Source organism: Hoplias malabaricus, chromosome 6, assembly GCF_029633855.1.
Source record: "Hoplias malabaricus isolate fHopMal1 chromosome 6, fHopMal1.hap1, whole genome shotgun sequence".
Classification (NCBI taxonomy): domain Eukaryota; kingdom Metazoa; phylum Chordata; class Actinopteri; order Characiformes; family Erythrinidae; genus Hoplias; species Hoplias malabaricus.
Window position 1 is genome coordinate 10,004,035 of NC_089805.1, and position 25,994 is coordinate 10,030,028.

Sequence of the window (25,994 nt, forward strand, 5' to 3'; positions counted from 1 at the left end):
GAGACGTCAATGCACAGAGATGACCTTTATTTTGTAAGAAAAGAAAAGTGAACAAACATACAACACCAGGCTAAACAAAGAGCACAAGGTAACTGTATCCTTTTCTCTGTCCAACACCCAAGTCCATCAAGGGGTTAAAGGAACGGTCAAGGAGTTTTTATAAACTTATTTAATGTGTCCCTTGGTTTAGTGACTAGTTCTGTATCTGTGCTACGAAATCATGACACTGCAGTGAAAGGTGAACTTTATTTCCAAAATAAAGTCCTGGGCAGATATATTTAAATCAGATTATTTTATTATTATTATTAATTTAAGTCTCTGTTTATAATAAACCTAATTCATCATATTACAACATTCAAAATATCCAGTCCTCCATTAAAATTCCGACTTTAGCTCCAACTCCAAAGCATCTTCAGAATTTTGATTACGTCACAGTGCATCAGCAGGTGGAGACAAATATTATTTAATTTAATTTAATAATTATTAATTATGATGTACATAGTTTGTCTGCCTTTCTGATGCGGACATCATTAAGAACCAGCTCCACTGCAGCATTGTGGAATTTGTAGGTCCAATACATCACCATCCATCAAAATAAAAGTCTCTAATCAATTACAGCATTTCAGAAATAAAATTCTGATTTTAAAAACACAAAATGACCAAACATTCTTTTAATCCGTGGACTTGGGATAAACATCAATTTCCTCATAGGTTTCATGTTTAAAGGAGCAATCAGTCATTTTCCCAGTTAATTCCTTCTCAAGTTATGAAACTGTAATTATACTGACACTGGACCTGGCTGTATCAAGGAGTCTGGGATTCTGTCCTGTTTATCTGTTTCAAATTTGGCTGCTGCCTATGTGGGGGACCCACTCTCTGGAGCATAACCTGGCTCCCTCTGGGACTTTCACACTTTAATCGTTCATCTCACATTAGATGCACTTCATAGAACCAAATGTAAACCTAATATATAATCGACTTCTGATATTCCTTAATGGCAAAAATGTCATATTGCCCCTTTAATTGTACTTTAAAATAACCAGAACAAAGCACAAATTGTCTGGGTTCATCAAATGCAACACCTGTGTCTATGGCGCATGGCTTTCTTCTCATTAGTCCAGTCACTAGGGGTTGGGAAACAGTAGGAAACAGGACTATTTTAGTCATGGGAACTGGTGAGTTAAAGGCAAGTGTGCTTGGCAGAATGCACTCGACACTGGTAAATGCACAGAAGATTAAATTAAAGGGCAATTCCACAGATTTTTCCAAGTTTCTTCACGATTCGGTGCTTGAGATGTAAACAAAGTCATTCCGAGTGGTTTGATGTAAAATGGCTGATTGTGGAAAGACTGAGACTGTGGTGATAGGAACCAGACGTCCGATTTATTTTCCGAAATATCAGTGAAATTACATGTGTCTGATTGATGATGAAATATATCATGTAAATAGTATAGTGATTTAAAAAAAAAACAAGGCCTTAAACGTATTCCATCACCATTTCAACAACTTGAAATCGCTAAAAAAAAAAGATGTCTGGTTCCTATTACCACCATTTAGAATAATTCTGATTCGTTAGTGTCACTCACACAGCTCCGGGGACCTGGAGGTTGTGGGTTCGAGTCCAGCTCCAGGTGACTGTCTGTGAGAAGTGTGGTGTGTTCTCCCTGTGTCTGCATGGGTTTCCTCTGGGTGACTGTCTGTGAGGAGTGTAGTGTGTTCTCCCTGTGTCCGTGTGGGTTTCCTCCAGGTGACTGTCTGTGAGGAGTGTGGTGTGTTCTCCCTGTGTCTGTGTGGGTTTCCTCCGGGTGACTGTCTGTGAGGAGTGTGGTGTGTTCTCCCTGTGTCTGTGTGGTTTTCCTCCGGGTGACTGTCTGTGAGGAGTGTGGTGTGTTCTCCCTGTGTCTGTGTGGTTTTCCTCCGGGTGACTGTCTGTGAGGAGTGTGGTGTGTTTTCCCTGTGTCTGTGTGGGTTTCCTCCGGAAACACACGTTGGTAGGTGGATTGGCGACTCAAAGGTGTCCGTAGGTGTGAGTGTGTGAGTGAATGTGTGAGGGTGTGTGTTGCCCTGTGAAGGACTGGCACCCCCTCCAGGGTGTATTCCTGACTTGCGCCCAATGATTCCAGGTAGGCTCTGGACCTACCGTGACCCTGAAGTGGATAAGCGCTTACAGATAATGAATGAATGAGTATTAGAACAATGAACATTACATATCAGATCTTTGTTCACATTTAAACCATTTCATTGTTTAAAAAAGTCTTCGCGTTACTGGAGCAATCAGTCATTTCCTCCAATGATTCTTCCTCATGTTATTGACCTGATGTGTAGCCTGGATGTGTCAGAGATCTTGAACTAACTCTGTTGAAAACATGGCTGCCCCGCTATGGGAGACCGTCTCTATGGAGAATAAACTACAAAGCAAATTGATTCTTCATCTCAAGGCAGTAGCTCTTTACAGAAAAAAACAATCAAAAAATAATAATTGATCACAATGCCACAGTTTGACGATAAAAATGACTTATTGCTCCTTTAAGATCCGTAAAATTAAAAATAAAAGAAAGAAAGGGAAGGGAATCCGTCCCCATTCGTACTGAATCCTATGTACATTTAAACAAACACCTGAAAAGCTCGCTGTCAAGAGTCGTTTCATCAAACAAGGTGGACATTATTCAGTGAGGATCCATCTGCAGTTGGACTACGAGTGGTTTTTCGTGTCTGTGGTGTCCTAGTGAAATTTAAATCTTGGTGGTCATAGCTTTTCTATATTATACATAACAATATACACATGGACACAGGCAACGGAGAGAGAGCATGATCTTCCCAGTAGTAACTAGTAGTTAACAGTGAGGTGTGTGCCAAAGTCATTGAGAGAGAGAGAGAGAGAGAGGGATAGTACTGTATGTCCAGATGTATTTGGACGCCTGCTCATCCAACATTTCTCCTGAAATCAATGGGAAAGGCTTTACCCCAGATGTTGGCTGTGAGGATTTGATGGCATTCAGTCATGAAAATATTGGTGAAGTCTGATACTTATGTTGGAGGATTAGTTCTTGATCCTAAACGCCACTTAAACACGATCTAATAGCGTTAGGTGGAGCTTCATCTCTCCAGAGAATACATCCACTGCTCCACAGCCTATTGCTGGAGGCAGGGTGGGTTTTATACCCCTCTGTCAGACTCTTGGCATTGGGATTCGTTTTCAGAGGGAGCCGTGCCCTTATTATCCTTGGATACAAAGACTGAAGGAGTTAAAAAAGAGTTAATGAGTTATTAAGAAAAACAGACTCTGTCAATTTTCCTCAGTTTTTCTCTCTCATTCTTTCCCCTATTTCTTCCTGCTGCTGTATTGCCCTCTCTCTCTCTCTCTCTCTCTCTCTCTCTCTCTCTCTCTCTCTCTCTCTCTAACCTCCCTCCACCTCACACATCCGTCTCAGTCATGCTCTCCACATGTCGTTCCATCTTGACCTGGAACAGCACGGCATCTTTCTGCTGCTCTTCACTTGCTTTTCGTCCTTCGTCCCTCTTTCTCCCTTCTTCTCGTCCTCCCTCCATCCTGTTATCAGCCTCCAGCGGCTCTTCCTTCACTCGGATGACCCCCACCTGGACCAGGGGTTCATCTGTCTGCATGCTGTTCTCTAACCTGCTGCTGCTGTGAGTGCGGATGACACCAGCAGGTGGCAGTGTGTGCTCCTGAGCCCTGGGCTCCAGAGTAGGGGCTCCTTCCTCATCCTCCTCCAGGTGAGCCGTGGGGTTCCGCAGCTGCTCGATTGACTGAGACAGCATCTGAGAAAGAAAAGAGACAAGAAGAGGGAGACAGGTGAGACAATACAGGAGAAAAACTGAAAAACCATAGACTACTACTCTCTCTCTCTCTCCCTCTCTCTCTCTCTCTCTCTCTCTCTCTCTCTCTCACACACACACACACACACACACACACACACACAATCCCTGAATTCATTGTAGTTCCCTGCCCTATCACTTATTATTTTAGCCCCTTATTATTATTTTTGATATTTAGTTGTATATTTAAAATGGCCGCTCTGGTCATTTATACCACTCTGGCTGACGCTTGGCATTGGGCATTGAAGCAGCTCGAGAGTATCTTTAGGCAGCTTCAGCAGTGGGGGCAGATTAAAGTATCTCAATTGACTGAAACGTTTGGACATACAAGTGAGTGAGTGAATTCTGACACCTTAAATGTGTTACTTTTTTACATTTTGATGTTGCATTTGTCCCAGAGCCATAAAGGAGGACTTCAGCTTCCCTCCAACATGCCACCCACCCAGGCTCCAGTCATCCAGCAAAACACAGTGAAATAATACACTGAAAGGTGCAGTAAAACTGTGTGTGAAATGAAAGAGAGTGAGTTAATTACGCACAGAGCACAGAGCTGTGTCACTGCTGCCAGCTCAGCTCAGCTCTCAGGAAATGAAACTGAGGTAAAGTCTCAAAAGCCAGGGATTAGAGAAAGAGAGAGAGAGAGAGAGAGAGAAAGTAGAAAAGAAATAAAACAATAAAGAAAAGATAGAATGGAAACCAAAAAAAACAAAAGAAAGAGGGGACAAAAAAGGGGTGACACGAGAGGAAAGAGAGCAAAAGCAGAAGGACAGAGAGAGGGGAAGAAAGGAGGAGTTGAGGCCCTCGTATAGTGTGGCCCCAGTGTAAACATCCTGCTGGGATTTAGCCACTTCCTGTCCCGTCCAGGCAGTAGCGAGGGGCCTTTAATACGCCGTCCCTTTAAGAGTCCAGAGCTCCAATAAAAACCATCAGGAGCTACAGCTCTACACCAGCAACCATAGCCCTTGTTAACTCACACACACACACACACACACACATACACACACACACAGAAAGCGAGAGCTTGTTTCCATGCACTGTGGGGACATTACATTGACTTCCATTCATTACGTGGAGACTTACCATGTACTAATCATAAATACAACTTGACCTGTCTTAACCTAACAATAATCTTAACACATGTCCATCCCCCACCCGCCCACCTACACACACACACACACACACACACACACAGCAACTCAAAAGCCTCAGATGATTTCTATCTCAAATGTGTATCTTTATCTCATTAACGCTGTTATCCATCAAGACTAGCGCTTAGGAGACTTGCCTAATTTACTTTGTGGAAGGTGCAGATGTTACCTACTGTACTCCACTAATCAATCACCAATCAATCCGCTCCAAATTAATCACCGATTGCTCTTTAATAATTGGTTATAATTATATGTTTTAAATGAATCTTTAGAGACCTAAAACAGACAAAGAAGAGAAATGAGACACAGCCCATGAGGAAAATAGAAATAAAAATGAAACCAGAAGAAAAGAACAGAAGAGAACCAAAAACAGGGGCTCCATCCCTTTGTCTCAGTTTTGAGATCAAACCCCGTCCATGGGGCCTGCTTTTATTGACACGTCTATTAAAATGTCGGAACCTGACTCATTGTACAGAACAGAGGTGTCAGAGACTGCAGTCTGGAGGGCGTTCGTCTGCTCACTTCAGAATTTTGACCTCATTAAAAACACATGATTTGGGCTCCCTGGTTTCACCACTTTGGAAAGTTTGAAAGAAGTGATGGCTGACTCGACTCTCACAGGTTCATGGCACTGTGTGATTGAGGGGGAGTCCAAGCTAATGGGTAGAGCTGGCAATGACTAACACACACACACACACACACGATTTGTCTCATTTTCTGAGTGAGTTCAATTTAGAGTGTAGACCTTTTCTGAAAGATGGGATCAAATTCAACTTTGGCTTTTCAGATCTTTTCGGATTTTGAGAGAGAGAGTAACAGAGAGAGAGAGAGAGCAATAGAGAGAGTGAGAAAGCATGAGATTGAGAGAGAGAGAGAGAGAGAGCAATAGAGAGTGAGAAAGCAAGAGAATGATAGCGAGAATGAGAGCAAGAGAGAGTAAGAAAGTGAGAGAGCAATAGTGAGAGTGAGAAAGCAAGAGAACGATAGACTGAGAGAAAGTGAGAAAGCGAGAGAGCAATAGAGAAAGACTGAGTGAGAGAAAGAGACAGAGAGAGGGAGTGATAGAGCATGAGAGAAAGAGAGTCAGTGAGAGAGCAAGAGAGAGAGAGAGAGAAGTCCTGTGGTGGTCTCGGGTACCTGGTTAATATGGACCTGCTGGTGATACTGTTTCTGCTTCTCCACAAAGTTATGGTGCTGCTGCTGGAGGACGAGTTGGGCCAGAGTGGACTGAGGCAGCGGCGCCGACTGAGTCCGGTTGAGCGGACGGTGTCTCGGCATCCTGGACCGAGCTGACCCTCCTCCTCCTCCTGCTCCTCCTCCTGACCGCTCTTTCATCACCAGAGGAGACTGAGACAGTACCGAGACACTGCCTGAGACCGGAGAGAGAGAGAGAGAGAGAGAGAGAGTCTCAGCGGCGATTGTGTTTGTGTATCAGGGTCTGAGAGTGTGGTTGCACCTCTTGTAACATCTTACCGGGCGAGAGCATCTTCTGCTGTCTGTTCTGCTCTTTCAGAAGCAGGTGCTGGAGCAGAGCCTGGTGGCTGCTGCTCACCTTCGTCTCACGGCAAACAGCCGGCGCTGTGCCCACGGTCTGACCATTCACCAGTTCTCCCGCATGTTCTTTTATAGATGAGGCAGACTGGAGAGAGAGAGAGAGAGAGAGAGAGATGCTTAATATAATATAGGCCTATATTTGACCTCCTGAGGCCCTAACCAATAGGCTCTCTGCATTGGATGAGTACGTGTACATATAATTAAATATAATTACATATATTTATACCTTAAACTTATGTGCATTAGCGAATAAAGAAACAATTTTTAATTATTTCTATTTTATTTTTCTATCTATTTTTTTACTTTCCTTCCATTTTTGTGTATAATTTTACTTTGTGTTGCTGTTGGTTTAAAGGGATGCAAGATGATCCTGGAATTACAGTCGTCCCTTGCCACTTCGTGCTTCACTTGTCGCAGCTTCAGTGCATCGTGGGTTTTTATAAAATATTAATGGGAAAAATAAATCGCGGAGTTTCACTATTTCGCGGGTTTTCTTCGAAACTCGATCGGCAGAAAATATATAAATTTGATGACTTTTTACATGAAAAAATCCCCAAATGTATAAAAATATATTAAAAATATTAATTCTAACACTACCTGCTGCACCACCGTGCCACCCCCAATTAATTTTATCATTAATCAATAAATGAAACATTTTTCTTATCCCTCCTCTTAGAATATACATAGTGCAGTTTCTGCAGTGCTGAGCCCAGAGTACCAAGTACCTATTAGAGCCCTATTTGTTTCTTTGTTGCTACCTCATGATGACAGCTCTGTATGTGTGTCTTTAACTGTTCTTCCACAGAAACACACCATTGGACTGGGTCTGAAAGTGTTCTCACAGTCAGCTGAGGCAGATAGCAGCTCTCTGCCCTGACACACAGCGTCAAGGTGGCAGTAAAGCTGCTCTCTTTCCGTTTTTATCATGCTGTGATGAACGAGGCGATAAAGAGCGCACCCTGAAACCCAAACCTCACACTCACTATTTACACAAGAGCTGCAGAGCCTTCAGGTCAAAGGTCAAAGCCCCCCATGGCCGGCCATTAATCCCCAGAACTGCAGTGAAGGAGGAAACTGTTAGAAATACCTCATCATCATCATCATCTCTCACCTCCTCCATCCCTCCCTCTCTCTCTCTCTCCCTCTCGTTCTCACTTTCTATCTCTCTCTCTCTCTCTCTCTACCTCTCTCTCTCTTCTAATCTTTCATTCCTTCTCTCTCTCACTCTTCCTTTCTATGTTTCCATCACTCCCCACTTATTCTCCGTCCCTCTCTTTCTCTGTCCATTTTTTCAGTTAATCATTCTTCCCTGTCTGACTTTCCTCTTTTCCTCTCTCTCTCTCTCTCTCTCTCTCTCTAAAAGGAGTCGTCTGACTGCTCTTCTCTCACCAAAGGAGGATTCGGTCGGTTCATATCTGCCCGCTGCTCCTCCAGGAGAATTCCTCTTACGGCATTTCTGACTTTCTCCTGAAATAGAAGGGGCCCGATGGCTCACTTACTCCTAAAAATACAGTTCCAGATCCTGGTGTTTTTCTAAGAGGCTCTATTCATATCTGCAGCTCGTCCTGACCGAGGCCCAGCCCGGGATACAAACCTCTGAGAGCGGGAACTGGTTATGGATGTGTTCTGATCCTAGAAAGATTATGATTATTGTGGGTATAGAGGGGAAAGTGAGATGTTGTTTTTGAAGGGTTCTGACTCTAGTGGGGAGCAGAGTGGTAGACACCGAGTGTAAGCTGCATTAGTGAGAACAGGGTGACGTCCAATCCACTCTACTAGAACACACTGAGAACAACACTTCAAGCCCCATCAGATTTGGTCAGATTTACTGTGGTGGATACCTCACTGAGAGTCTGATACTGTCTGACACACTCGCTCTGAGAGAACAGGAACATCTGATGTGGGCAGATTTACTTAAAAATGAGTGGAGAACTGAGTATTAGAAGCGAGCCCTGATTTGGACAGTGAGTGTAAATATTTAAGAAACATCACTATAATAATAATGCACCTTTTCACTAGCTCCTATATGGGATTTGTTATATTATGTTAGTACTAACATGATAAAGGTGCATACAGACAGTTTTGGCTGTTCCAGTTCAAACAAAGGCATTTGGATCTTGTAAAAGACACAAGTTCAGGGTCATGGTGGGTCCGGCGTCTACCCAGAATCACTGGGCGTAAGGCGGGAACACACCCTGGAGGGGGCGCCAGTCCTTCACAGGGCGACACATACACTCTCACACAAACACCTACGGACACTTTTTGAGTTGCCAATCCACCTACCAATGTGTGTTTTTGAACCGTGGGAGGAAACCAGAGCACCCGGAGGAAACCCACACAGAAACAGGGAGAACACACCACACTCCTCACAGACAGTCACCCAGAGGAAACCCACACAGACACAGGGAGAACACACCACACTCCTCACAGACAGTCACCCAGAGGAAACCCACACAGACACAGGGAGAACACACCACACTCCTCACAGACAGTCACCCAGAGGAAACCCACACAGACACAGGGAGAACACACCACACTCCTCACAGACAGTCACCCGGAGGAAACCCACGCAGACACAGGGAGAACACACCACACTCCTCACAGACAGTCACCCGGAGGAAACCCACGCAGACACAGGGAGAACACACCACACTCCTCACAGACAGTCACCCGGAGGAAACCCACACAGAAACAGGGAGAACACACCACACTCCTCACAGACAGTCACCCAGAGGAAACCCACACAGACACAGGGAGAACACACCACACTCCTCACAGACAGTCACCCGGAGGAAACCCACACAGACACAGGGAGAACACACCACACTCCTCACAGACAGTCACCCGGAGGAAACCCACACAGACGCAGGGAGAACACACCACACTCCTCACTGACAGTCACCCGGAGGAAACCCACGCAGACACAGGGAGAACACACCACACTCCTCACAGACAGTCACCCGGAGCGGGAATCGAACCCACAACCTCCAGGTCCCTGGAGCTGTGACAGAGACTCTACCTGCTGCTCCACCATGCCACCCATTCATACAAATAATTTTTTAAAATAAAAATAAAAAGATTTATATAAAAAATTAAAATCTAAAATGAATATATGAGCGTATAAGATTAAAGTACTATAGACGTTAAGATTTGTATTTGTTATATTTTTTTTCACCAAGTCTAGAAACATTAAGAGACTTTTACTTTAAAGAGCGAGAGCCTCTCACGCCGAACTCTGATTGGCTGATTCTCTGATGAATATTCCTCATTGATGTGGTTTAAATGGTAAGGAGGTGAACTCACTCCTAAAGGAGAAGGTCCAGAGTGGAGACTGAGGGTGAGGTTGGGCAGAGACGGAGACGTGTAGAGGTTCAGCAGAGCCATGGAGCCATCAGCATTCATTATCCCACTCTGCGGCAAGTATTTCTGGAAGAGAGAGACAAAGAGGAGCAAGATGATGTGAGACGAGATGAGTGTAAGACTACAGGATATTGGCCAAACTTTTGTAGACACCTGCTCATCTACCATCTGTTCTGAAATCAAGGGAATCTATGAGGGGTTTGTCCTTCGTTGCTGCAGTAACAGCTTCTTTGGTGAGACTTTAGAAAAGAAAGTATAATATTTTGATGAGGATTTGATGGCATTTAGTTTAGAGAACATCTCTGAGGCCAGGTTTCTGATGTTGGATTATTAGTTCTGGATCTAAGGACCACTCCAACATCCCATTCATTCATTCATTCACCTTCTGTAAATGCCTTTTTTGGACATGGGTCGCAGTGGTTTCAGATAGTACCTAGAAACACTGGCACAAGGCATGAACACACCCTGAACAGAGCCTCACACACACAGTCACTCACACACTCACCCAGTTACTCACACACTCAACCAGTTACCCATGTACTCATCCAATCAATAACACACACACATCTGTGGACAATTTCACACATTCACACACTCACCCAGTCACTCACACACTCATGCAGTTACCCATGTACTCATTGTCAATAACACACACCCACACACACCTCTGGATAATTTCACACACTCACCCAGTCACTCACACAGTCGCCCAGTCACTCACACACTCACCCAGTCATTCACACAGTCAGTCACACTCACACAGTCAGTCACACATTCACCCAGTCACTCACACAGTCAGTCACACGCTCACCTGTGGACAATTTCACACATTCATCCACTCATACAAACACTCACACAGTCATTCACACACTCACCCAGTCACTCACACAGTCAGTCACACACTCACCTGTGGACAATTTCACACATTCACCCACTCATACAAACATTCACCCAGTCACACACTCACCCAGTCACTCACCCAGTCAGACACACACTCACACCTGGGGACAATTTCACACATTCACCCATTCATTCACACACTCACCCGGTCACTCGCACACACTCACACCTGTGGACACCACAGCAAAGAGACAAACAACACATTTCCAACGGTATTAAATGGTTACTCCAGGGAACGCAGTTCCACTGTTCTAAAGCCCCGTGGAATCCTGAGGATTACCCGTGTAGTCCTCACTCGGGTCCTGAGCCTGAGCCGAGAGTTAAAGAGGTTCCAGAAGAATGACATAACCCAAGCCATGCTTTATGAGGGATACATTTAGCCACTGAGGCAAGATGACTAAATTAGCCTCATGCTCATCTTAACAATCTGCTCAACTTCAAAAAACATGTGTGTCTGTGTGTGTGTGTGTGTGTGTGTGTGTGTGTGTGTGTGTTTGCCTGCATGTGTGAATGTGCTATGGACAGGGTCACTAAATCCCACTTCCAAGCAAGACATCTGAGCACCTCTTCAGGTTTTCACCTTCTTATTACACCCCTGGGGGCTGTGAAAAGGAAAGCTTAATGTAACAAAGCTCCGAAAACAACACTCCAAGCCTCCACTAGACAAACAGGAAGCTCCGTGTCTACAGCGTCTGTGAGGGGGGGGCTGAGGTCGTGTCAATATCGCGCCGAACGTTTGCGTGTCTGCCTGCATCTGTTTGTTTTTGGACAATTTCTGGACAGAAATGTCCTGACTCCGTAGGAAACCCAGAGGGAAAACAGGCCTAACATGCAATGCACGTCCAACTGAAAGATCTGGACTTTGTAAAATACTTTCTGATGTCTTTCTGCTAAAGCTCTGTGTTTCATTTTCTGCAACTGGAAAAAGCTTTTTTTTTAGGCAAAATGGTACACAGAGTTCTAGACTAGGGCTAGGTTTAAGTGAAGTCCATATAAAGAAAGAACTAATCACCTACATTTAATCCAGTTTAATTTTGACTGATTGAATGAGGACGAGGAGAAAGTAAAACCAATTCTGAGACTGAACTTTGGAGCTCCAGTGCCTCAAGATATGGACCCTGGTTTGAGGTTTAACTCTGACTTAAAGCGGCTTCTAAACATCTCTGCCACGTCCAGATATTGCATTAAAACAAGGTTTTGTGTGTGTGTGTGTGTGTGTGTGTGTGTGTGTGTGTGTGTGTTTAGGGCATAATTGCTATCCCAGGCGTCGGGATCTGTAGACCCCCCATGCTGACCTAAAGCTGAAAGGTGTGCACACACACACACACACACACACACACTCACATACTTTCCCTCTCACTCACACTAACTGTCTTAAGCCCCCTCTCTTTGTATTCCTCTGGAGAGTTATAGTCGACAAACACAAACATGAGCTCTCGAGGGGCCGTGTGTGAAGATGAGCTGCAGAAAGGGCTCCATTGTGTCTAGGGGTCCCACAGGAGGAGAAGGGGGGAGAGAGTTCTGCCCCCATACGCTGGCCCAAAGCCCAATGAGGAAATACTTGGGCAGAACTTCACAGCACACATCATTCCCCCTTCTCCACTCACACACACACACACACAGAGACACACAGACACGCACCTCCCGCCTCCAGCCTCATACCAGCAGCTCCAGCCAGAAACCACAGCACACAGCGGAAAAGACCTGCCAGTCACAGAGGCTGGCCTTAACCCCTCAAACTCCACAGTGAATATTCAGTTACTCATCAGCAACTATTAATATTATCATTCATTATTCATTATTATTATTATTATTCATTATTCATTATTATTCAGTGACTCTATCTTTTCAGATATTTTCACGTTCTTAATTAAATTATGTTTATGAGTGTTTTATAACACTGTGCAAAATCAGAGACTATACCCTTCATTCCTCCCACCTTCTAACAACCGGCGTCGCACCCGTACTGTCCCCCTCAGATACACAGCACTTAATGCTCTCAGCTCTGAGAGAGAGAAGAAAACCATGCTCATAAAATGTGCACACATCGCATGAAAAAATCTGAATAAGCTGAAAAGAAAAGCTGGAGTGGACTGGCGCCCGGTCCAGGGTGTGTTCCTCCCATGTGCCCATTATTCCTGGTAGGCTCCGGACCCACTGATCAATCTAAAGAAAATATATGTCTGCATGAATGAATGAATGACTGAATGAACAGGACTGATATGAATAAATAAATTGACTATGTGTGGTATGTAAAAAATGAAAAATTGGTTTAAAAAGCCCTGAGTTTAACACACACACACACACACACACACACACACACTCTCTCTCTCTCTCTCTCTCTCTTCCTCTGGTGTATTCATGTTATTGTAAGGAACTTAATTGCTCTTTGTGCAGTAATTATGCTCTGAATATCTTAAAATGTGTGTGTGGGTGTGTGTGTGTGTGTGTGTGTGTATACGTGTGTGTGTGTGTGTGAGAGAGAGAGAGAGAGAGAGAGAAAGAGAGAGAGAGAGAGAGAAAGAAAGGGAAAGAGGAAGAAAAAGAAAAAAGAAAGAAAGAGAGAGAAAAAGAAAGAAAGAAAGAGGGAGAGAGAGAGAGAAAGAGGTAGAGTGTGAGAGGTAGAGAGAGGGGGGGGGAGGGAGAGCAAGAGAGAGGGAGAGAGAAAGATAAAGAGAAAGAGAGAATGTGTAGTTTGCTCTAGGGACTGATGTAATCACGCTGTGAAGCAGAATGAGTTTTAAGAGTGTTGTTTATGACACTGCTCTGTTTAACAGTGCTCTGTTATGAGGGCCTGGAGGAACACGCTCACACTCTTTCAGCAGGTTTTCACACACGCTGCAAACAATGGAACATTCGCCGGGGCCCAGGGCCGCTCGCCAACATGCGTAAACAACACATGGCGTGCTGAAGCATCGTGGATCTCAACCAGGGACTTTCAGGGGTGTCAAGCTGAAGAGTTCAGTAGCCAAGAGCTGAAGCTGTGTTTATGCAGCTACAATGTTCCAGATCCCTACCGCTTTAAAGCCAGGGCTGGAGTGGTGCAACAGAAAAGTACAAATGACTTATGCCTTTACTCTACTTAGTATTTCCAGGAAAGTAAATACTAATCTAACTACTCTCCTTTACTCTCGATTATATGCATTAAATACAAAGGAAATTTTGAACAACCAAAGCACTTTGAAAACCCATAAACATTTCCTGATACATCATCCATCCACATCCTATTGTTCAAACTCACAGTAGCTGTAGATGCTAGGTGTATTGCCTGTGTGAAACTGTCCACAGCTGTGAGTGTGTGAGTGACTGGGTGAGTGTGTGAGTGACTGGGTGAGTGTGTGAGTGACTGAGTGAATGTGTGAGTGACTGGGTGAGTGTGTGAGTGACTGAGTGAATGTGTGAGTGACTGGAAGAGTGTGTGAGTGACTGGGTGAGTGTGACTGACCGGGTGAGTGTGTGACTGACCGGGTGAGTGTTTGTTACCCAATGATGGACTGGTGCCTTGTCCAGTGTGTGTTCCTGCTCTGGAATTATAACTCATCTGAAAGTGCTGCTGATGAAGAGGTCAGCGGGTGGAATTAACATGTAGGTGTTTCTAATGAACAGAACAGAAAAACTCCACTCACCTCTAACTGGGCTGCGTTGGGCCTGAAGGGTGCTCCATTCTCATTACCACATAAGCCAATAGGAGAGCTGGGACCGGAGCTGGGAGAGCTGTCATTGGCTGAGGAATCTGGTTGAGAAAGTGAAAACACTTCAGAATTCATGGCAACGTACAGAAGGAGAAGTATTAATAAATCTAATGTATTATGTGTTTGAAAAGGTTTTAAAGAGTTTTTATGTATCCTATAATTTTAATTCAAAATTAAAAATTCTTTTGTGATCTTGGGAACACATCCTGGAGGGGGCACCAGTCCTTCTCAGGGAGACACACACTCACGCCTATGGACACTTTTGAGTCACCAATCCACCTACCAACATGTGTTTTTTGGACCGGTCTGACGAAACCTGAGCATCACAGAGAAAACCCATGCAGACACAGGGAGAACACACCACACTCCTCACAGACAGTCACCCGGAGGTAACCCATGCAGACACAAGGAGAACACTTCACACTCCTCACAGACAGTCACCCGGAGGAAACCCACGCAGACACAGGGAGAACACACCACACTCCTCACAGACAGTCACCCGGAGGAAACCCATGCAGACACAAGGAGAACACTTCACACTCCTCACAGACAGTCACCCGGAGGAAACCCACGCAGACACAGGGAGAACACACCACACTCCTCACAGACAGTCACCCGGAGGAAACCCACGCAGACACAGGGAGAACACACCACACTCCTCACAGACAGTCACCCGGAGGAAACCCACGCAGACACAGGGAGAACAGACAGAACTCCTCACAGACAGTCACCCGGAGTAAACCCATGCAGACACAGGGAGAACACACAGAACTCCTCACAGACAGTCACTCGGAGTGGGACATGAACCTACTAGAAACCCAAATGGTTGCTAAATCATGTGTACTATGGTGAGTTGTATTGGATCTACTCACCACTGGGCTCTAGCGAGCGCTTTTTGGGAGGCGTGACGAGCACACTCCCATCCCTGCGGCGCTGCATGGGGCCATTCCTCCGCTCAGAAACCTTCTGCTTCAGACGTGAACGCACCTTCAGGTTGGGCTCAGATGCTGAGGAACAGACAGAAAGAGAGAGACAAAGATGGAACCTTCAAGCACTCATGAAATGTTCATGTCTTTTTTGACACTAACGTAGTGTGGGAATTCACATAGGGGCACTAGCAGAAATCAGCATTACATAGAGGAATCCACAGGAATGAACCAGGTTCGGCCAAATCACACAAGCAGTGTTCTCTAAGTTCAGGCATCCATATCAGTGTACACTTTATGAGCAAAGATGTGTAGACGCTCCTCTTAAATAGTGAATTTAGGTACGTTCAACTGTGCCCTTGTATAATATTAAATGAAATGTCTCTCTGTAGTGAAACAGCACCCTCTATAGGTCACCACTCTCAGGGCCAGGTTTTGGCTAGTGGAGAATTTACCATCCCCAGCACTGCATTGTGGAACAGTGGAACAGTCACTCACACACTCTTCCACTCACTCACACACTCACCCAGTCTCTCACACACTCTAACAGTCACTCAAACACTCACACACACTTACAGTCACTCAAACACTCACACCTGTGGACAGTCACTCACACACTCTTCCAGTCACTCACATACTCTTCCAGTCACTCAAACACTCACACACTCACCCAGTCACTCAAACACTCACACACACTTACAGTCACTCAAACACACACCTGTGGACAGTCACTCACACACTCTTCCAGTCACTCACACACTCTTCCAGTCACTCACACACTCTTCCAGTCACTCAAACACTCACACACTCACCCAGTCACTCAAACACTCACACACACTTACAGTCACTCAAACACTCACACCTGTGGACAGTCACTCACACACTCTTCCAGTCACTCACACACTCTTCCAGTCACTCACATACTCTTCCAGTCACTCACACACTCTTCCAGTCACTCACACACTCTTCCAGTCACTCACATACTCTTCCAGTCACTCACACACTCTTCCAGTCACTCACATTGGAGTGTAACTGACCTCACTGTCTGAATGCCACCAGTTCCATACACAGTTTTCCCCAACATCTAGAGCAAATGTCATCAACAATACGGACCTTGGATCCAGGTTCCACGTTGGGATTTTAAAATGGCCAGGTGTAGTGTCATACCGGCCAGCCATTGTAAAATCCTGGCCTGGAACCTGGACCCAAATCCAGATTTGATGACCTCTGATCTAGTGTATAGCTTTTCTACAAGAGTAGAGCCAAACTACCTTTTAACAGCCTTCATTTCAGAACAAATGATGGATGAGCCACCATAGAGAACACCAAACACAGGTATAGCCTTCACTGAATCGTAAGTGAGAGCCCACAGACGACGTTGACAGACATGCGGCCCTGTTGAGGCATTCTGGGATACATCCCAGCTGTAATGAAGTCAGAATGGAGGGATCGTTTCTCTTGTTCATCTGGAGTACATTAGGACTCAGCAGCAGTAAGTGAAAGAGTCCGCTACCTGGTAGCCATGCGTCCAGAACCCGGCTCCAGTAGCGGCGGTTAAACCAACACACATATGTAGTGTGTGTTTGTGTGTGTGTGTGTGTGTGTGTGTGCTGGCCTGGATGAAGGGAATCCCCCCCCCCTTTTTTTCCATTTCAGTCACACATCTCAGTGCCCCCAGCTCCACTCTGACCTTCTATTCCTCTGATTCCCTGAAGTTGCTATGGCAGACACGCAAAGCTCCAGACGCCACAAAACACACCGAGCAGTGGGTGGACATCAAAGAAACATCCGGAGACCCTGATTACAACATCTACCCACCTACTGTGTATTTATTTGAGCTGAGATGATAGAGAATGCCACAGGCACTTCGAGACCTAAACACAAATTTGCTAAGGTAATCCACCCATGCTGATTCATTTTCACTGCTGCGTAAAACTCAGAGAGCATCCTTCACTGATTTATTTATTTCTCAAGAATTAGGTGGTTTCCTACCCTTCTCCAATAGTTACATAGTGCAGTTTCTACAGTGCAGGGTCCGGAGTAGCAAAGACCAAGGCTCTATTCTCTCTATTACAGCTCAGTGAAGCATCACAATGATACTGAAGTTCCTCTCTTTGTTCCTTGATTCTCCTCTCTTTCATTCACATGAACGGATATAAGTTCAGCAATTTACAGAGAGTTGAGAGCATTTGTTTGCATCTGAAGGAACATCTGCTGCAAGCATTCATTCATAAATTTACACAGATATAACCACATCCACTCAAAGCCACTCAAAGCCAAATCATCTCAAAGCCACACATGGGCCTGGGAGATTTTCACTGTAAAAAAAAGAAGGTCAGTCTCTCAGGAGCAAGGGCTTATTAGGAGGAGAATGACCATTACCCTGCCTTATTACCCTGGAGGAAATGTTCCAACTGATTAAACGTACCCACACATGAGATGGAGAGAATGGAAGAGCATGGACAGAAAGAGGACACACTCAAAAGGAAGCTGAGGACGAGCCCTGACTGCGGGAAAATATTGTTATTTGGCCTCCTGGACACATGATGAATAAGGGCAATTAGAAAAAATACCCCCCAAAATATTTGCGCAGGAATTAGAGGGAAGGATTTACACGTTTTTAATTCGGAGAGAAAACACGCCGCCTGTTGACGTTGGGGCACGTCATTAAAGTGCATTTCCAACACCCCCGACTTCCAACTTCCTAATGCAAACAGCACCCTAGACTCGGAGGGGGAGGGGGTCACTCTATAAAGCTCAGCATCCCACCTGCACTTGCATTATTTTTTTAAGCTTTCCCCTGACCACTTCCACATGTTCAGCAGAGCTGAGTGGACACAGTGAGGTGACAGGTTTTAAGGCTGTATTTTAAGCTGTAGTCACAAAAGAACTACACTTAACAAAAGACTCTAAATCAGACACGACAGCTTTGTTTCACAACTTTGTTGTTTTCATTTTGACTGGAGCTACACGGCTAATAGCTAGTAGCTAACAAGAAGTTAGCATTGTAAATAGAAAAAGCCTTTAAAGGCTGATCGCCTCACAACAGTGGAAATATTAGACGAGAACATTGTTCACATCAAAGCGAGACACAGATCTGAATGTGCTCAGAGATATTATTTTCTCATAAAACACAAGGAAAGCAGTGACAGGCTGCTTCCAGCTCTGGAAAAGCAGGGAAAAAAGCTAAAGAAAGTCAGAAAGTGCCCTGGATTTTGTGTCATCCCTTGTTGTGCTTTATTTGGTGTTCCATTTGAACTCAGATGTCAGAACTTCCGAGTTCCAAGTGGGAAATTTTCAACATATACACACATATTTGGTCATACAGTACACACAGTACTGTCCCACTGCTGTTCGTGGACATATCACATTGGGTGCTGTTATCAAATGGTATCGCTAACAGTGCTAACAGGGAACAATGACACACTCCATTTGAAATTGGATGTCGGAAGTCCAAAGTAGCCCATTTTAATGTGTAAAAGCAGTAGTATTGTACAGTTATATAATAAATATCAAGAGATATCACTATTACAATTAATGCTAACCAGGAACAGCATAACAATGAAAACACAGGGAATAAAAGCACTCAGCTATGGTGTGATGTCATTCCCAATCTACGTGGTTAATGAAATGCAGCATTAAAACTGAAAGAAGGCTGTGAAGCTTCCTCGTGTATAAAGAACATGAATATCTCTAGAATGGCCACCATTTTTGCTGTTAGCATTACGTGTCTCTGATGTTGTGGTTGTGTTTGATAGGGAATGAACTTGGTCCAACAACGTCCAAAATCCATAGATTTTAATTTTCTTTGGTGTCAGAATTTTTTTTGAAACAACAAAATGCTTAAATAGGAACACAATTAACATATCATTAGCATTTAGCCTTTTACAATTAGCCCCAGTGCAGTTCAGCCCCAGATACATACACAGTTCATTTACAGTTCAAATGTCCATTGGCTAATATGGAATTTGGAGATGTAGCACCACGCCTGATGAAGCAGAACCCAAACTAATCCTTCTGATGTTTGTCCAAAGGTTTTTGCTGCTGATTACAGTTAATCTGTCACCAAGCCAAGTGCAGAGACAACAGTGATTGGTGGAGTGAGTTCATGTTGCTGTAACAGAAAGTAAATATAATGCTACGTCTTGCCGTCCATGTAAATGTGTGTAAATGTAATTTTTCATCCAAGTATTGCTTCAAGGTTTGTCCAAAGTCTTTGTACAGAGCTCTGCCAGGTTCCTTTAATCCATCAAAAAGTCATGGTTCAAAGTTCCCTCTCCCTTTCAAAGTCAATCTCTCTCTCTCTCTCTCTCTCTCTCACTCTCTCTGTCAAATCTTTTTCTCAGTGTCTCTGATGAGGGCGTCCACTTTCTCCTCTTTGCCGTCACCTCTCCTTAAACAAACATGACCGACGCCCTCACTCCTGGATCTCCTGGACTCCGCCCACCAAGCTGTCAATCACTCATCAGCGCAAGGTCCTGACCAGGGCAGAGAACAAACGCTACCTTTATGATCCCCCTGCTCATTCACATAACACACACACACAACCACACACACTTCCAGCCACCTCGCCCCCTGCCATTCTGAAAGAGGACAGGAAGAGGGGGAGGGGTCCCTATATAAGTCATAGATATTAAACACCCCTCCCCCCTTCTCTTTAGACCTTGTGTACAACTGAGAGTTAAAAACCTGGAGCCCTCTGGTCAAATGACATGTGCTTTCTAAGTGAAGTTAATGCATCCTTTGCAGGATAATAGTTAGACATTTTATAAAAGACTAAATCTGCTTATTTACTACGTTTAACACAAAGGAATGAAATCAGAACATTAAATATAATAAGTATGATTTGCACAGGCCCCATTTGATGGGTTTCCTAACTAAAGTAAACAGTTATTCCTAAGTTACTGAAGGGCACAGCACTGTGCAGAGGATATATTCCCACTTAATAAATCCACAAACATGTCATAGATCCAGGGGCACCAAATCTGTTGCACACAGCTCCATATCACGAAACAGACCAAGCTTTGGTCAGTGCTGCATTTTTGATTGTGTTGCGAGGTCAGGGGTTTGGAAATTTGATTGCCCTCATTAAAAGTTAAGGAAAGAAAAAGGCGGCCACTTGAAGATTTTCAGTGTTTTAATTGGCCGTGTATTGGCCCTCTATCTTTTCTATTTTCTGATCTATGGTCTGAAACCCGAGCCACAGGAAGTGGTCCTGCAGACCTTCTTGTCAGCACAGACAAATTATTCCACTGACCAAAAAAAAAAATAAAAAAGAAAAGAGAAGGAGACTGTTTTTCTTTTCCTTCTCCCTGCTTTCGTTCCTGTTGTTTTTGTATCTTCTGAAAGGCGCGGCCGGCCCCCTTTAAAAAGCTGTTACCTGAGTTATAGAGAGAGGATGAAAGAGGACAGAGAGGGAGGGGGTTTAGGGATGGAGTTTGTGGCGGAAACGCCTCCCTGGAGAATCCCGCTGTTCCTGAAATGCCCTGGCTTTTTTCGCTGTGTTGGAAATTCCTCAAAAAAAAACAAAAAAAAACAGATTAAAAAAAGCACCTGGATGAAAACCAGGCCTATTTTTAAAGTGGCGCTGAAAGGAATCCTGCTCTTATCGCGTCTGTGGCCACAGTATCGCTTTCCTCTGCAAAAAAACAAGCTTTGAAGAGACGTGGACGAGCTCAGAGCTGTGGCAGGGAATGTTCACTCTTCCAGTAAACTGCCTCAGATAAGAGTTCCCAGCAAAACCTGAATAATGTGCTGAGTAATCTTAAAATATGAGGCAAAATAAAGCCATGCCATCGTGCCCTGGTGGAGGTGGCACCGGTGTCCTGAGGACAACAGGAAGGTCAAAGGTCAAACGCCTAAATTAACCTCTTAAACACAAGGTCTATTATTCAGTTAATAATCTTAGGACTAGGATGAGCGTCTACAATGCGGATTCAGCAGCTGAGGTGTAAAGGATGTAGTGCTGAGGCTGGGTTTAAAGAGGAGTTCAAGCAAGCTTTTAAAACCTCAGCATAATAAAGTGGTTAAGATGTAAACCGAGTCATTAAGGGAGGTTCTGAGTCAAACGCTCCGTTCTGAAGAGTCAGAATGAGTCAAAATTTTCTACAGTGGTGGTGAAAGGAACCAGACCTCTGAAGCTCACCTCAAAGAAATGTATGATATAAAATAGTTATTAATAAAGCTGAACGATTTGGGGAAAATATCTAACTGTGATTTTATTTTTAAATTGCAACAGTGTTCTATAAAAATACAAGCCCAGATCTGTTTTTATGGCCTTGATATTCTGACTTTTACTGTAAAATAACAGTAAAAATCTGACGTTTTACAGATATTTTACAGTAGTTTGGCCTTAAACATAAATGTAAATGAAAAATAACTGTAAATTTAAAAATCCATTCATTGCAGAGTGAATATAATTGAAAATAATTTTTGAAATCTAAGCAGAAAAATTCACTGCAACCCACCACTGTAAAGAAAGAAAAGCCACTCTGAAGGTTATAGCATCTCAGTAATAGCTTACAGCTAAAACCCTTTAATACTCTGTATCAGCAAAAATGACCATGATGAGACCCAATATGAGAGAACGGCCTAAAGCTAAGCCACTAGGTGACCGCCCCCACCTCCATCCCACCTCTATCTCCTCTATCCCCCTCTCCTCACCCTGATTAGGGGCCAAACCCTCATTGGCCCTGGGCCCAGTCCGGACCCTTTGCCTTTAACCTCTCCTGTGGGTAATTGTTTGCAAAAGCTGGCGCTGTGCCCCGGAGCGGCATTGCGGGGACAGAGGCGGTCATTCTCACCGAGCTGACCCCGAAGGTAAACAGGGCGAGTGGCAGGCCTCATTAGCTCCGGCCGCAGGGCAGCGGGCTCTCTGACATGCGCTACAGACCTCTGACCCCTGTGATTAAATATCGCCCAGGCTCATCTGCTAACATTTAGGCAGCGTCACCAGCACCCGGCCCCGGTGACACGCGCGTAACGAGGCCGGGGTTACAGTACCGAAGCTCTTCAGGACACAACAGACTCAGGGTTCAATTCCCCACTCAGGCAACCACAGCACATGAGTACAATCTATTTTATAATTAAATTAATTTACTCTACACAAAGGGCATCAGCCAAATGCTGTAAATTTAATCGTTCATAATCAGAGACGTACTGTAAAATGTAAAAGTTTGGGTACACCCCGTTGAAGTGAAAACATACCTTGAAGCAGGACAATGTTTTGCAGCTTTAAGTGCATAATAGATGTTTATGTGCTGGGTTTAAGCCATTAGAAAAACACTATATTTTATGTTTAAGTGTCAGTACTGTCAATACTCTTAATACGACTGTAACTACTGGGATATTCAGGGTTTAATCTCAAATTCAATGAACCTGTAGAGTCTACGCTTTCCAAACAATCTCACGATCATACATTACTCACATCCAGAGTTATGAGGCTTTTCAAAGGGGTTGCGATACTAGAGACAAACCTGTGAAAGAATTGGGTCCAAACTAGACCCAAAATATAATAAACGTCTTAAAATATCTTCAGAAATTCTGATGTTTCTGGTGTGGTCAGGGTCCCTTACAAACTATGAAATCTTCTCCACTATAAAAGCCTTTAATCACCTTGTTTTCTGCTCTTCTCCATGAACTTACACCACTTCACTCACTTCTAATGTAACAAACCACGTTTAATGTTGTACAATTAAACCACAGTCTACATAAACTGCACTAAAGACCGACCTAAAACGGCCATTCCCTTTTCTCCTCACATCTCTCTGGATAAATAGCCCTCTAGAGTTATCGTTGTTAACCGGTCAGTCCTAAGCACGGTCCTGGCCGTATTATTTCTGGTGCTGACCTCCGCACTGTGACCTACCGGTCTTCCTGAGGGGGAAGTCCTCCCGGGGGTCCAGGCCGGAGGGCAGAGGGGATTTGAATTTGGGGGGCGTCTCTCCTAAGGGCGGTGAGTTCTGCTCCATGGACATGTGCTGGCTGGTGCTGCAGAAAACAGAGCGCACTGTTTTTAAAGGTGCTACCTTTTTCTTTAATATTATAATTACTCCTAAAAAAACAAAATATGCTCCTTTTACTGTCAGTGTATCAAAAACACCTCTAATTAATGAATTCTTTTTATATATTATTAAACATTTTCAACCTTCCTTTATCTGTTAGAATTTAATAGGACCTTCCTGTTAGTGACCGCTTAAGACAAATGTATGTAAATGAGCTGTTTTGTTTCAATCCCATCATATGCCTCATTTAAAACCCTGTTACAGACAGCACTTCAGTGGGAATGGCTGCCTAAACAGGCATTAACAAATAGTGTGGCTATTGTATCACACACATTATGAATTTCAAATGATGTTGTTATGTCTTAGTCTCAGTATACGGACTTGAAATTAAATGTTAAAACTCATTTATGTAGAAGATAACCAGGTTTTCTGTTGTATGGGCCCTTGTATGGGCCCTCTCCAAGCAGGAGAACAGACCTCATGAACTCAAACGCCTCAAACTCTGCGTAGCAGCTACTCTAAGCTAAATTTAATCACACATTTCATAATCTGTGCTTTCTGATTCACTGCAGATCAGGACTTAGTTCTGCTCTGATTGCTTCTTATTGTATAAAGCTAAATAAATAATGCTGCAACAAGAAAGCAGGAACTAAATGATATAAGAGGCAGTAGAGCTAGTGCTCAGTTTAGCTAGTGTGCTAAGTCGCTATTAGAGCTTTAAAGCCACAATAGGTCATTTTTCCCCTTCAAATATTTGTAAACAATATGTGATATTCTCACATTTCCTTAATGAAATGTAACTTCCACAAACTACATTGAGGTTTTATGTTTAAAAAACACACTTGGTAGTGTCTGAAATCTTTCACTACCTTTGTGAATTCAGTTCCCTATAATAGTGCACTCAGTAGTGAGGGAATAGTGAATAGGAAGCTGTTTCTGATTCCTCTAGTCCAGTAGGTCTCAGTTTAAATGTTTCATAACCCAAAGAAGGATCATTAGAGGAAAGGTGTGTGGAGTGTTACGTACAGGTACCACAGTTTGGAGTGCTGGTTTAGTGAGTGGCCAGAGGGAGGGCTGTCTTTAGCTGATTTACTGAGGAGGAAGTCATGCAGTTTCTGCCGGACCTCTGAGCTGGCCATAGCGCCTGTGAGAAAAAAAAAACTATGAGAATAATAATAATAATAATAATAATTAAGATAAAAGAGGTTTATGATTTGGACAGAAAACGTGAAGTGTACACTGCGTCTGCACAACACTCCTCCTGGAATGAAGGGGGTTGATTTCTGTTAACAGTAGTCACCCTCTTAAAGGGGTATTCCACATAATTTTTCTAAATGTCATCAACAAAGTTCAATAAAGTCATTTAATCAGAGTAGATTAAAATGCAATGACACATTGTAGAGAAACTTACCAATTTCTTTGTGCTGTGTACGATAGGAACCAGGGATCACGATCTCTACAAATACACAAATATAGCCATTTTATTTACTATATAGTATATATAGAATATATAGTAAAATACAGGTAAATCTGCATAAAAATCTCTACATGGAAAACACTCACTTAAAAAGAAAGCTTTTGTCTGAAATGTTATATTTAAGCTACTGAAAAACACACAAAGTGGTGTTCCACTTTGACAGCACTGCTGTGCCTGATCCACATTCACCTGTGCCACACACTCACACACGACATCGGTGTCACTGCAGTGTCGTTCACTGTATTAACTCACTGTGAAGGAACTTAACTCTTCAGACGCCATTCACAACCACTGTGAAATTTGCCAAACCTCCATGTTTCTACAATCACTGCCCCTTTCATCAGCTCCACTGATCTTATAGGTGTAATCTGTGGCACTACAAATACACTCTTTGGTTCATCTGTTGCTCTGCATACTTTGTTAGCCGTGTTTTAACCGGTTCTTTAACGGTCAGGACCGCCACAGAGCATGTATTTTTTGGGCAGTGGATCATTCTCAGAGCTGCAGTGGCACTGACATTGTGGTGTGTTGCTGTGACTCTGACGCATTACATTGAGAAAACTATCACTTTAAAGACTTAGAAGTACTTATACAAGGCTACTTCCACTACAAATGAGTACTCCTAATGGCCATGAACTATAGCCCACAGGTTCTATTCTGAGGAAGCTCTGGTAGGCAAAAAAAGAGACTAGTGTACAAACACTGCCACCATGTGGTACAATCAAATTCGTGCAGGTCCAATGGCACTTACCACAACCAGTAGTTGTAGACACCCATTCAAATTAGTGAACGTTCAGAGGTGCCTACACAACTGTATAATACAAACTGTACAAAAAAGAAAGCTATTAAATAAAACTACATGGGACACTCTGGAGCAGCTGCACATGAGCCTAAGATCACTATCCTCAAAGCCAAGAGTTGGCCAGAGGAGTATAAAGCCTGTCAGCACTGAGCTGTGTTCTCTGTACTGAATACCTTTAAACGTGAACCATTTCCCAGAAGTTTAGAGGCTCCTGCTGCAGCAAAAAAAAGGTGGACAAACCCTTAATTACTACCCTTCACTTCAGAAAAAACATCGGCTGTGTGTTCTAGCGTAA

General features: G+C 43.8%; 1 protein-coding gene across 1 annotated transcript in view; it reads right to left on the bottom strand.

Moving 5' to 3' along the window:
• Window positions 1–17: 17 nt before the first annotated feature.
• The window catches only part of LOC136699661 (histone deacetylase 9-B), a 51,155-nt gene continuing 25,178 nt past the window's right edge, over window positions 18–25,994 (bottom strand). The window contains exons 5-13 of the mRNA XM_066674560.1: window positions 24,832–24,876; window positions 24,447–24,564; window positions 23,285–23,406; window positions 15,364–15,498; window positions 14,426–14,532; window positions 9,843–9,965; window positions 6,459–6,624; window positions 6,123–6,355; window positions 18–3,780 (exon numbers count right to left, since the gene is read on the bottom strand). Coding sequence (XP_066530657.1) covers window positions 3,415–3,780; window positions 6,123–6,355; window positions 6,459–6,624; window positions 9,843–9,965; window positions 14,426–14,532; window positions 15,364–15,498; window positions 23,285–23,406; window positions 24,447–24,564; window positions 24,832–24,876 — 1,415 coding nt within the window. The 3' untranslated portion in view covers window positions 18–3,414. The remainder of the gene's footprint in view (window positions 3,781–6,122; window positions 6,356–6,458; window positions 6,625–9,842; window positions 9,966–14,425; window positions 14,533–15,363; window positions 15,499–23,284; window positions 23,407–24,446; window positions 24,565–24,831; window positions 24,877–25,994) is intronic.